At 51.8% G+C, this 12,411-nt stretch overlaps 5 protein-coding genes across 6 annotated transcripts; 4 read left to right on the forward strand and 1 right to left on the reverse strand.

The window, feature by feature from the left end:
• The first annotated feature begins 313 nt into the window (after positions 1-313).
• On the forward strand, positions 314-2,524 carry PV10_08242 (uncharacterized protein). Its single transcript, XM_016373234.1, has 3 exons — positions 314-1,625; positions 1,775-1,837; positions 1,898-2,524. Exon 1 carries the CDS (start codon positions 338-340, stop codon positions 1,259-1,261), a length of 924 nt encoding a protein of 307 aa, XP_016220145.1. The 5' UTR covers positions 314-337; the 3' UTR covers positions 1,262-1,625; positions 1,775-1,837; positions 1,898-2,524.
• Positions 2,525-2,678: 154 nt separating this feature from the next.
• On the reverse strand, positions 2,679-3,668 carry PV10_08243 (uncharacterized protein; the record flags this gene model as incomplete). Its single annotated transcript, XM_016373235.1, has 1 exon — positions 2,679-3,668. One exon carries the CDS (start codon positions 3,666-3,668, stop codon positions 2,931-2,933), a length of 738 nt encoding a protein of 245 aa, XP_016220146.1. The 3' UTR covers positions 2,679-2,930.
• Positions 3,669-3,877: 209 nt separating this feature from the next.
• On the forward strand, positions 3,878-6,012 carry PV10_08244 (uncharacterized protein). Its single transcript, XM_016373236.1, has one exon. It carries the CDS (start codon positions 3,983-3,985, stop codon positions 5,705-5,707), a length of 1,725 nt encoding a protein of 574 aa, XP_016220147.1. The 5' UTR covers positions 3,878-3,982; the 3' UTR covers positions 5,708-6,012.
• Positions 6,013-7,240: 1,228 nt separating this feature from the next.
• On the forward strand, positions 7,241-10,354 carry PV10_08245. 2 transcript variants are annotated; one of them, XM_016373237.1, is made up of 6 exons: positions 7,241-7,369; positions 7,448-8,132; positions 8,235-8,950; positions 9,009-9,474; positions 9,640-9,837; positions 9,983-10,354. In XM_016373237.1, the coding sequence occupies exons 1-6, from the start codon at positions 7,295-7,297 to the stop codon at positions 10,039-10,041; spliced, it is 2,199 nt and encodes a 732-aa protein (XP_016220148.1). In that variant the 5' UTR covers positions 7,241-7,294; the 3' UTR covers positions 10,042-10,354. The 2 variants fall into 2 exon arrangements, with proteins under 2 accessions (XP_016220148.1, XP_016220149.1); XM_016373238.1 differs by having other exon boundaries at positions 9,640-10,354.
• Positions 10,355-11,606: 1,252 nt separating this feature from the next.
• PV10_08246 (uncharacterized protein) lies at positions 11,607-12,008 on the forward strand (the record flags this gene model as incomplete). The annotated part of the gene is made up of 1 exon (XM_016373239.1): positions 11,607-12,008. One exon carries the CDS (start codon positions 11,607-11,609, stop codon positions 12,006-12,008), a length of 402 nt encoding a protein of 133 aa, XP_016220150.1.
• Between the last annotated feature and the right edge of the window lie 403 nt (positions 12,009-12,411).

Here is a 12,411-nt window from a genome sequence, read left to right on the forward strand (position 1 = left end):
ACAGTATCAGTCTTGGGTTAGTGTGAGGAGGTCTAGGAACAGACAGAGCTAGCGAGTTGAGAACGCTGATGGAAAAGGTCGTATTAAAGGGTGGGAGGTTCGGTGTGAGGTTCTTTGGGAGCCAAGGAGAACCTGGATTCTTGTCAGGTGGCAGGGGCTGACAAGAGAGGCAAGAGGCCCTCCGGCCCCCGGACATGATTGCACCTGCCCCTGCTGCCCTGTTGGCGGTCAAGTCCGGCAAGGCTGAGCCACACATCAAGTTTTGCACGTGCCTTCGTTATCAGAGATTTTGTCATCATCACATCTCTATAGACGGAGACTGGGATTTCCTAAGTCTATGCTCCATCCAAAATCCAGAGCGCAGGCCTGGATCCAAACAAGACGTCTAACAAAATTGGTACTTCTCGGCCGCAGACATCTCCACATTATGCCTTCAGCGAAAAACACTCCATCCGGGTTACGGATATTGATGCTTCATGGATATACGCAGAGTGGACAACTGTTCCACGCAAAAACCCGGGTTCTTGAAAAACACCTGCTGAAATTCTTTCCTGGGGTGTCATTAAGCTACCCTACCGCACCTATTCGATTACGGCCCAGTGATGTGCCGGGATTCGATGCAAGCACCAGTGAAGAATCCGACAGTATCGAGGCTTATGGTTGGTGGCGGCGGTCTGACACGTCCAATCCCCCAGAATATGTTGGCCTTGATACCGGGTTGGAATCTGTCGCCAAAATACTCGAATCCGAAGGTCCATTCGATGGGGTGATTGGTTTCTCCCAAGGGGCTGCCCTAGCGGCCATGGTCACCTCCTTACTTGAAGGGCCGTCGCGGAAAGAGGCATTCAGCTCAGCAAGAACAAAGTCTCCTCTGGCCATCTCATACCCTCCATCCTTCGAAAGTCTCAACCATCCACCACTAAAATTCTGCGCGGCTTACTGTGGCTTCATAGCGCCGGGTGAACGGTACCTAGGCTTCTACGAGAACCCTCACATTCAAACTCCGGTCTGCCATTTCATCGGTAGTCTCGACAGTGTGGTCGATGACTCACGAACACAAGCCCTCGTGGATGCTACTGGAGGTATTGCTACTGGAGGTATTGGAAAGACTCAAGTGGTGACTCACCCAGGGGGCCATTTCGTACCGAATGGAAAACAGTACCTGGACACCATTGCCGCCTTCATCAAGCAGACGACAGTCGTATCACGTGACCATGACTCACAAGAGGAGCGAGTCGAGGACATGGATGTTCCATTTTGAGCCACCAAGTGCGAAAGACCTTGATGTATCTCGCTGTATTTATACCCCATAGACTGTGCACAGTGTCTGCACATTACACCGAACTCGATCAATACAATTTAAGCTACTTGCGCTACTCTGTGACTGGTGATGACTTTTTTCTCCGCTCGAGTCCAAAAGTCGTGATCAAAAAGGGTTTAGCGCACAACCTTGCCAAGATTACCCAAGTTCGAAGTTATTCGCACACTTCTCAAAGACGATTTCGATTGCCACACCGACCAGCATCTCATCGAGCCAGTGCACCTCCTTCGACACTCAATCTCCATCTCGATCAAGTCAGTAGACACATCAACAACTCAATCAACCTTGAAAATCCGTCAAGATGGTACGAAACCCATTATTCCCAGTTCATGCGATTTGTCAACCTCGAAAAATCCCCTCTTTTGTCGATTCAGCACACGACCACCACCCCCAGCATCAACACCATCGCAAGTGCTTCAAAATCATGACAATTACTAATATATCTCCTTCCAGGTTCTCGCAGTTGATCTTTTGAACCCTACTCCTCAGGCTGAGGCCCGCAAGCACAAGCTCAAGGTACGAAACATCAGCACAAGTGGCTGCGCCTGAGAACAAAAACTCTAACCGATCATCCAGACTCTTGTGCCCGCCCCTCGCTCATTCTTCATGGACGTCAAGTGCCCCGGCTGCTTCACCATCACCACCGTCTTCTCACACGCACAAACCGTCGTCATCTGTGCCGGTTGCTCAACCGTCCTTTGCCAGCCCACCGGTGGCAAGGCCAGACTCACAGAGGGCTGCTCTTTCCGAAGAAAGTAGACGACTCGTTACGGGAATGAATTGATGGCATCTGCTTGCTTGATAGAAGATGGATTCCTGGTCTCGAACCAAACTCACCACGAATGGAGTTCCGGATATCTTGCAAAAAAGACTTTTTTCAGCATGGCGGGATATTTTGATTGTCTTTTGACCGTGGCCACACGGGAGCGTCGAGCAATGCGACAGACAGACGGACAGACAGACGGTATATGGGGATGTGTCTGTCACGAGTTTCAAACCAAAAAAAAGTCCTTTACTTGCATTGGATCGACCGGCAGAGACAGAAGATGATGCATGAACATGTTCCACGTTGATGTGTGAGGACGGCATGTCTTGCTGTTGAGGAGGCCTTGATCCCTGCACGAAGATACAATCGTGGTTTACAGGTGGACAGGCATGTACTCATAGTACGAAAGTGAACCAATAAAATCCCATTGAAAAGCATCTCACGTATTTCTATTGTAATAGTAGAACACTACGAATCAGAGTCGACTTTGACTCGACCGGAGTAGTAATAGCAATCACAGCTCATAAGCTTGTGTAAGCTTGTGTTTGCCAGCCCACGCAAGCAATTACCATAGCAACGACATTGTGGTCGGTGGAATTAATGCTGCTCTCAGACAGTCCATCAAGGACTCGTAAACTTGCACCCAAGGACTTCTATCATCCTCTATGGGCGAGAGATAAAGGCCACAGCCCAACAGATGGCCAAATGAATCCGGCCTTTCTCTAGCCCCCATGCTTCTGTGCGTGGCGATGCTTTCCTTGGTGATAGAACTCGTTGATCTTCGAGGCAGCAGACGTTTTGAGAAATGCCCAAAACTAGTCTGGGCGAGGAAGACATGTAGCCTCAACCCCGCTCGAGTTCGGTGATGATTTTTGTGGCCAGCTTCTTTTGCTCCTTTTGAGTCAATTCGAATTCGTCCATTTCATGCAAGCATTTTCCAACCGCGACAATTCCCTTGACTCCTGACTCAGGACAGTCGACCCAGACTTTGCCATTCCTGCCAACTGCAATCTCGAAGCCTCCCTGTAGCTTGGACCCGAGTTCTTCAAGAGCAGTGACACCTTGCTTCCTCAGAAGTCGGTCCGCAAGACCTGGACTGATGTCGAATATCATGCCTCCATTCAGCTTTCCTAGCCCATCCGGTTCCGACTTGCCGGTCGAGGGATTGACGCACGTCAACTCAATCTCCATGCCCTTTTGCGCAAAGACAACTTTGGCGTATACGACATCGCCGTTCTTGAGTTGCGGTCGGGTCTTCTTGGAGGCTCCTTCAAAGGCCAGTGACGGTAGGACGGCTTGAGGGGAGTGTGCGTTGATGTGAAGATGGAAGAAATCAGCCGATCCTTGACGGACTTGGGCAATGACAAGATCGCCGGCCTTGGGGATGTACCGAGCATCTGGCGTTAGAACATATGCACTTTTCTTGCGGAAATCCACCTCGAGGAGTCCTCCAATGGTCGAAGTGAAATTGTCTGAACCGCTTTCCTGCTGTATACCTCGACCGATCTTTCTTTTGGCCGAGTTGGGGAGTTGATCGGCAGATATGATGTCCCCTGGAAGGACTATCGCCGTAGACCCCATCCTTGTCAGTGGTTCAACAAGATTTCATGCATTACAAAGAAAGAAATCAGTTCCTCTTCACCTGTTTCTCAGTTGGAAGATCTGGAGGCCAAGATTTTCGACGAGGCTGAACTCGGCAAACCTTCCTATTTGGCAGGTGGCTCCGCAAGGCTCAGAAAAAAAGTAAGTGACGGGTTTTGAATCTTCGAAGAAATAAACCTGCAGTGCATGCCGCTGATTTTGCCCCCTGTCACACTCCCAGATCATTCCTGATCTTCTCACTCCCGAGTCAAATTTGACAAACACTGACCCCGTCCTTCCCACCCACGGCCACGATGAGTGAAGAGTCCAACGAGGCACTGACGCCCGGCTCGCCCGAACAGTACGCTATCGGCGTCTCATTCGGAAACTCGTACAGTTCGATAGCACATATCACTGGCGAGGGCAAAGTCGAGGTTATCGCCAACGAAGAGGGCGATCGACAAATTCCTTCCATTCTCTCGTACGTCGATGGCGAAGAATTCCACGGCACCCAGGCCAAAGCACAGTTGGTTCGCAACAGCAAGAATACCATTGCCTACTTTAGGGACTACATTGGCAAGGAATACAAGTCGATAGACCCCACGCCTTGTCATGCCTCGGCACACCCTATCGAGAGCGATGGGACAATCGCCTTCTCGGTGCACGACACCGACAGTGAAACCGCCAACAACGTCACAGTGCCCGAGGTCACCATCAGACATCTCCGGCGGCTTAAGAACTCGGCATCCGACTACGTTGGCAAGACAGTGACCTCCGCTGTAGTAGCAGTCCCTACCGACACCAATGATGAACAAAAGGCTGCGATCTCCAAAGCTGCCGAAAGCCTCCAAATCAGCATCCTTCAATTCATCCCCGAACCCATCGCAGCCTTACTCGCCTACGATTCTCGATCATCAGACTCGGCCACAGACAAGACTGTGCTTGTCGTCGACTTGGGCGGCAACCGATCAGATGCTGCTATCATTGCATCAAGAGGAGGGCTGTACACCATTCTTGCCACGGCACACGACTACGAGCTGGGAGGCGCACAACTCGACCAGGTGCTGGTGGATCATTTCGCCAAGGAATTTGAGAAGAAACACAAGTCCGACCCTCGCAAGAACGAGCGAGCGCTTGCGAAGATGAAGATTGAGGCCGAAGCCGTCAAGAAGACTCTCAGTCAAAGCACCAGTGCCACCTTCAGTGTGGAAAGTCTGGCAGATGGCATTGATTTCCGATCGACAGTGAACCGAACACGATATGAGATTCTTGCTCTAAAGACCTTTACAAAGTTCACACAGCTGGTCAATGAAGTGATCAAGAAGGCTGGACTGGATGTTCTGGATATCGACGAGGTCATCTTGTCCGGCGGAGCCTCTCATACACCGAAGATTGCCAATAACATTGCCGCACTCTTCCCTGACTCGATCAATGTCTTTTCACCATCCACTTCGGCCAGCGCCCTCAATCCATCTGAACTGTCTGCTCGAGGAGCCGCGCTTCAAGCATCCCTGGTGGAGGAGTTTGAGAAAGAGGACATCGAGCAGTCAACCCACGAGATGGTGACGGTGACACCACATCTGACAAACGCCATCGGCTACCAAGTGAGCGGCAAGGCAGGATTCACCATCATTGTCCCCACCGACACAGCTGTGCCTGCACGGAGAACACAGGTTATTTCAGGATTGGAAGGCGACGTGCTGGTACGCATCAGTGAAGGAGAGCGGGAAATCAAAGTGACCCAGCCGCCTCCCAAGGCGAAAGCAGAGACCAACGGAGCCAAGGCCAGTGACGACGAGGACTCGGACGAAGACGAATCCGAGGAGGAGCCAGAAGAGATTCGCGAAAAGGCGTGGAAGCCCAAACAACCATTGGCCGAGTTCATTTTCCAAGGATTGAAGAAGAACTCCAAACTTGAAGTTATCGTCAACGTGGATGCCGAGTTGGCACTCAATATCTCGGCGCGGCAGGTCGGCGGTAAGGGTGGTGTGCGAGGCGAGATCAAGGCTTCAGGGGTTACTCCTAATGGCAGTGCATAGAGTTTCTCAGCGGTGGTTACGGGCCAGGTAGAGAGAGAAATCTAGAGAGATGAAGGTGATGACGATGACGAGGACGGTTGATAGGGCTTTCGAGGAAGGACCAGGGAAGGTCGGAAGGTCTGGTGCCTGTTCCTCCTCGTGCTTTATAGTCTTATTGTTATTAAGTCATCCGCGGCATTTCACTGGCGCTTTTGAAAGGGGACGATGACGATGATGATCACGGGGCGGGTGTTGTTGTTGGACGTTTTGAGTCCAACATACCTAGTTTCATAGACAGCAACAAAGCAGAAGCAGACCAGAGACTATCCGCGAGATGGAATCATTTGTCCATCAATCGATACGATTAGAATACAGTAAGTAGTAGTGGAGATGGTATTGGCTGCAGAGTTCTTGCTGCTTCATCATTGGTTTATATAGATATAGATCTGCCGCCTCATGGAGGAGCGCTTCCAAAGCAGTATAGGTTGGCTGAAGCCTCACTTTTCACCATCCGTCTTTTGTATTCTACACAGTCTTCGCTTTGACGCTGCTTGACGTAGTAATTGTAGTTCAACGTACGGAGTAGGTTGCATCACCCTCTCCGCGCCGCTTAATAAAAGCGGCTCACGCCTCCTCGCCCTGAACCTCACCTTTCCTCACGTCCTCACTCACCCTCATCTCACCACCGCCGCCGCCACCCAGTCTGAGAATGCGTCTTCGGCGCCCAGTAAAGCATTAGGCTAACAGCCCGAGAGGCCGAGGGGCCCTGCTATATGCATGTGTCACGGGACAGATATCACGTGCGAGAGTGCTCTACTCTTTCTGCCAACACGAGGAGGTCATCATGCTCAGCAAAGGTACTTAAGTAGTCTCTGTATTACCCCTAGACTGGTCAGCTGCTATTCATATACATTAGAGTGCGTACGCCTGTTCCTATCGACCCTTTCGGCCCCCCAACATAAACCCAGTCCTTATATCCCCTATGTGAATATTTGGCCCGCACCTCCATGGCAGAGTACTCCGTACTTGGTGTCCACCTCTTCCACACTAAGCTTCTGGCGTGTGTAAAAATGTATAGCCGAGACGCGGAACAGAAGCGGAGAGTACTTGGTCCTCCTACGGAGTAGTTGAATCGAGTCTGGGACAACCAGACCTCAAGTACTGGGCGTACGGAGTACTTTGTATTTAAGCCCTCGTCGCCTATTGTGCTTCTTTGCGGCCTTCTAAGAACCCCGTATAGCTCCCTCGACTGAACTTGAACTTTCTAAGCTCATCGAGTTCTTTGGAGATGCTGTCCAGCTCTTTGAGGATGTCCTTTGCCACATCCTTCCACTCATCCTCGGTCTTTCCTGTCTCTTCATTTTCTGCGATCATAATTGTGCGTGGCCAACCACAACCCTAGGTATGAAACCCAAAAACCGAAGGTTTTCAAGACCCGGAACGCACGGAACGCACGGAGGTTAGGCCAACTGCGCGTCATGGCTGAGGTGACGTCCAGCGAGTTCTGGGGCGCTTTCGCATTACCTCATTACTCCTTTCCACTCATAACAGCGAGGACTATCTAACAAATTCTCCGTCCCGTCGTTTCCTGGTTTCCCGGACAGGAGGATGGCTGCGGCGCCATCTGTGAAACGGCGCCGCGTCGCGCGAGCATGCGAAAGTTGCAGAAGTTTGAAAGCCAAGGTACGCAGTGAGCCGCGCAATCTACGAGATCGTGAGATCCGGGAAGCTGACCACCTCTCGCTCTTGCCATTGATTCAGTGTGATGGAGTGCAACCTATCTGCGGGCGTTGTGCAGGCTATGGCTATGAGTGTTTCTGGCACCAAGCCAATCGTCCCAGCCATCCGTCGCTCGCCAGCGGCAATGCCTTGAGTTGTATTTCAACTGATGCCAATAGCCAGAGAATGAGCGATGCACTCAAGGTGTACGATGATTTGATTATTCACCTTCGCGACAAGCTCTCTCCCGATGACCGAAAATTGGTTGATTTGAGGCTTGCGACAATCCAAAGGCCTCATCATGGCGCAGGCCAAGCGGACAATACCATCGAGGATCCGACTCCATCTTCGCCAGTGCAGTCGTCCACCAGCCAACGTTACTCAAGACATGTTGAACGCTACTTGGGAGAGGCGAGTGATATTCGATTCTACCACATCTTGCAATCTGCCTTTGGTCCACCGCCAGGAGCAGATGTCAATGAATCTGGCGTCTCGGAGCCACCAGTCAACAGTTACGAGCAAGAAAAAATCTGGCCTGCACCTGCGGACAAGAAACTCGACAGCCTGCCATCCCGGCAGACGGCTGACTCACTGGTCGACATCTACTTCTCGACAATTCACAAAGCGTACCCTTTCCTATCCGAGCCTGATTTTATGGCTTTTTACGGACGCTTTTGGCAATCCGAGTCATTGGACGAAATCCGCGGCCCAGGGCTGAGCACAATATGTAAGTCGCACATCTTCAAGGCCACAGGGGCCTACGGACGCCCCCAAGACACTTGTGATATCTGCAACATGTCCCCTGAAAAGGCTCTAACTTCCCGTCCAGTTTCGATTTTTGCCATTGGCTCCTGCTACAAGAGAGTCGCCGAGTCCGAGAATGGGCATGCCTCGGACTCGTGGAGCTCGCGTCAAGATGTGCTTTATTTTGAGCTTGCTTTGGCAATCATGCAAAACCAAGCACAAACCCGGACGGTTGACCACGTTTGTGCTTTACTGATCCAATGCTTCTATCTCTTGGCCACTTGTCAAACGGACAAAAGCTGGATAACGCTGGGTTTAGCGATCCGGATCGCTCAAAGTATCGGTCTTCATGTCGAGGAGGCATACGGAACAAGCTATGGCGATGTTCCGGGCCCGGCGCCCAGTGAAACACGCCGACGAGTCTGGTACTCCCTTTTTGTGCTCGATCGCCTGCTTGCAATGCAGTTGGGACGGCCCCCATCCATTATTTCAGACGGATTCAACGTCCACTTGCCTTCTCGACAGTCCCTGCTCGACCTGGCAGAACAGCCTATTCCTCCCGGGACAAAGTCGCAAGACTGGGGAGGCGACTATTTCATAGCCATGATCCGCTTCTCCGAGATGATAGGCAGAGTTTTCACCGACCTTTATGGCCCGAACAAAATCGACGACGCAGCATCCGTTCTGTCGAAAACCGAGCTTCTTGACGCTGAGTTGATCCGATGGCGTTCCAGCCTGCCGCGAAGCCTGAGATTCGACTTATCACACACGTTTGAAAGTTCCAAGACCTTCCAAACCCAGGTAAGCCAGCCTCTAACAAGTGGTGGTATGCACTTTGTCCGATTGACCCCATCATTAGCGCAACATGCTGGCTGTCAAGTTTTACAACCTGCAAGCTCTGGTCCATCGACCGATGCTGTCGTCTACCCTATCGGCCACGTCACGCCAAAATACTGTGGAGATCTCTCGTGCCGAACAATATCGCGTCTCCTTGTCCAAGCGAAGATGCATCGTGGCGGCGCAATGCACGGCCAAGCTACTGTACAACCTCAAAGACAAGAGAAGTCTCGTGTACGATTTCCCGTGGTGGCAAATGATCTCGTGTCTCATCTGCGCAAGTTCCATTCTCCTAGTGGCCAGCATTTGCGTTGATCACAACTCTGGCACCGAGCTCGAAGTCTTCAGTGACGTGGATTGGCTGGTCGTGAACGAGGATGCCGAAGTGTGCCTTCAAACCTTCCAGGCTCTCAGCTCTAATTCCAACGCAGCGAGGCTGGCGAGAGACATGATGCAGAGACTTAAGAACACGAGAATGATGTCTTGTGGTAAGCCCATGTCCACCTCAGTTGCATCGCCCCTGGTCTTACAGCGAGATCGAAACTTGTGATGAGGAGAAATTCGCCATGCCTGTGCGCGTTGGCACCAACCATGACTATTGTGAATCCTTTTCTTTTATGGAATCTGAGCTGACGTTTGATTGCGCCTATCAGGGACAATGGGAGCTTATGCATCAACTGCGCCTGGCGCGGCCACCGAGAATGGAATCGAAAACGTGGAAGCCCCGGTGACGTCCATTGGCGATCTTCCCGTCTCCCAGATGCCACAGCTTGACTTCGAAACATTGAATCAGGAGACTTTCGACCACCTCTTCCAAGTGGCGCCCTATGAATTTTCGGAGCCTGTCACCTGTGAGTATTCTCTCCTGCCCTTCGCGTGAACTCGCAGCAAGTTGTTTGTATTTGGTCTCCATGCGGAGATTCCCGAATTTCCTATAGAACGACCCGTTGCATCATGTTCCGGAGGTTGACGGCTGACTTTTGGGTTCCATGGCAGGGTCGGCACAATTTGTGAATGCGACATGGAATCCGTTTATTCATCGTCATCAAGGGTAAAAAGTGGATCAAAGGGGTGGGAGTCGGAAGACGGTCGGACCGCAACGACAACCGAATTCTTTCACCTGGAGTTCAATGCAAAAGATTGCGTTTTGGGGGATCTCAAATCGCTGAAGTCAGTGCGCTGTGGGTACTTTTGGCGATCGCGCAGATGTCTTTGCTTGATTCGGGAGACTTGTCGGGAAGATTGAAGAAGCTTAATGGGATTCCTCTTGTGCAGGAAGAATTCTTTGTGCAATCATGTTTCCGCGGGCTCTTGTTGAAGCCGCCCGCTTCGTCCTCTGTTTTATCACTTTTCCGTTCCTCTGACGATGATCATGTCATCCTGCGGCGCGTCGCCTTCGATTTGTTCTCACCCAAGCCGCTTGACGCTATTCAATCACGCCCCATGGCAAAACCGTGATGTGGTCAGCTTCTAAACCCAGACGGAACGATTGGGTGGCTTCGAAGGCCCGGCTCTGAGCAGGCGAAGCCCAGGCAGGACGTGTGCGTCGACCGTGGAGCCCCTGGAGGGGCCAGGATGCACTTGGGCGTCTTTGTGAACTCGCTGTCCAAAGTGCGACCTCATTCGCGGGGCTCCCATCCAGAACCTTGAACAATTGAAACAATTCTCTCGTTACGTCGAGTAGGTGGGACAAATCTGTTCGACATGGCCAAATTTGTTGTTGAACCTGCTCACCTGACGGGGTCTCTCTCTGGAGGGCAATCACCACGGTTTCCCAATCCGTCTTCCTGTCATCCAAGAGGACCATCACTCCAGGAATCTCCCGCCGGTTTGATTTCGCGCACAGTATCCCACGGTGTTTCCAACCTCACTGACATCGGGCGGGTTGTTGTCCCCCAGCTGCCTGATGTCTTCAGGAACATTTGAAGGATCGCCCAATGAGTGGTCGCCAGTCTCAGCACGGGACGCCATTTCCCCCCAGGCAATGGCCGTAATTTCCATGAATATCCCTGGACCTCTGTGGGACTTCTAACACCATGTCTAAGATCTCATTCTCTCTGTCAGCATGCAATGGCATATTATGCCAGATCGAGATGGGGACCGCTTCCTCCCCATAATACAAGCGGAATTCCAATAACTCGGCGCTCTCAATTGGCCCTAGAATGTATTGTCCTTGTTGCAACATGGGTTGCGAGACTAACCCAAACGACTGCAGAATTTTGATGTGAAGTAGTTGCTCCCCTCGCCCGGCGTTCGTAAGCTGAGCTCCTTGTGATGGGCAGTTTAATCGTTGCGATGAACGTCCCCTCGTTCCCCTCCTTCGCCTGGGGAGGGCTATGTCAGGGAATAAGCCACCGATCAGCGCCACTGCGACACAAAGAAGCACCTCCTGGACACAAATCAAGCATGACAGCAGCATCAACAAGTTCTCCTTCGACATGCCAAAGCACTCTCGCTGAACGGACGTCACCCTCCCACCCAGCGTTCCCGGTCGGCTCGCCCGGAAGAGCTGCTCTCGGACAAATAATATCAGCTCGCTAGCCAGAGTTGAGATGAAATAAATGCGATGTTCGCAGACCACTCACCAACAAGCTAGATGCAAGAATTCAGATTGCTGAATATGTGGAAGCGGTTTCTTGCGCTTTTCAGGAACAAATCGTCAGATCAGGGTCCAGGTCATCTCGACCAACGGCGCGAGTCTGACCCGCAGGGTTATCTCAGTGAGGTGCTGATGCCTGCCCCAGCCGAGGAGTGGGATGGTCCTGGCATGCATCGCCACCGCACCTTGGAGGAGAACCTTGAGCGTGCTGCTCGAGATCCGAACTTCGACCCTGATGATACTCTGGGCGACCGCGACGATGTCCTAGTTCGCCACCACGACCTCGAGGAGAATCTCCAGCGGGCGGGAGAATTGAGCCGGGAGATGCGACGCCAGTCTAGCGGGGCTTCTTCGTCTGGCCTCGGAGGAGCTTCACGCCACCCAACGTGTCGGACGACGATGGTGGCAGGAGAAACCAAATGACAAGTTGAACGGGGAAATTTTCATGATGGAAACCGTTGGCCTACCTGTGGGGGTTAGGTGTACAGTGCTGTGATGTTTCATGTCTCTCTTGCACGTTCAAGAATATTTCTTTTACCCTCCACACTGCGTCAAATTTGGAAGGAATGCAAGGCGTTGTACACGGGCTTGGTGTCGCGAGCAGACTTCTTCTCTTCCAAGTTCATTTCATCCTGCTACGATTCCAGGCGCTCGAGGAATGGTCTATTGAATCATGAGGCAGGTATAACATATTCAATCGAGCACAAAATACTACCTTGACCCTACGCGGGCCGATTGTGTTGTCCAGCCCTCTCGATTCCTTCGAAATACCCACAACATTAATCAGTCTCGGGAGTCGTGGTAGGAAGAATGTGCGACGCAAGGC

This window comes from Exophiala mesophila (assembly GCF_000836275.1).
Source record: "Exophiala mesophila strain CBS 40295 unplaced genomic scaffold supercont1.6, whole genome shotgun sequence".
In the NCBI taxonomy this organism is placed as follows: domain Eukaryota; kingdom Fungi; phylum Ascomycota; class Eurotiomycetes; order Chaetothyriales; family Herpotrichiellaceae; genus Exophiala; species Exophiala mesophila.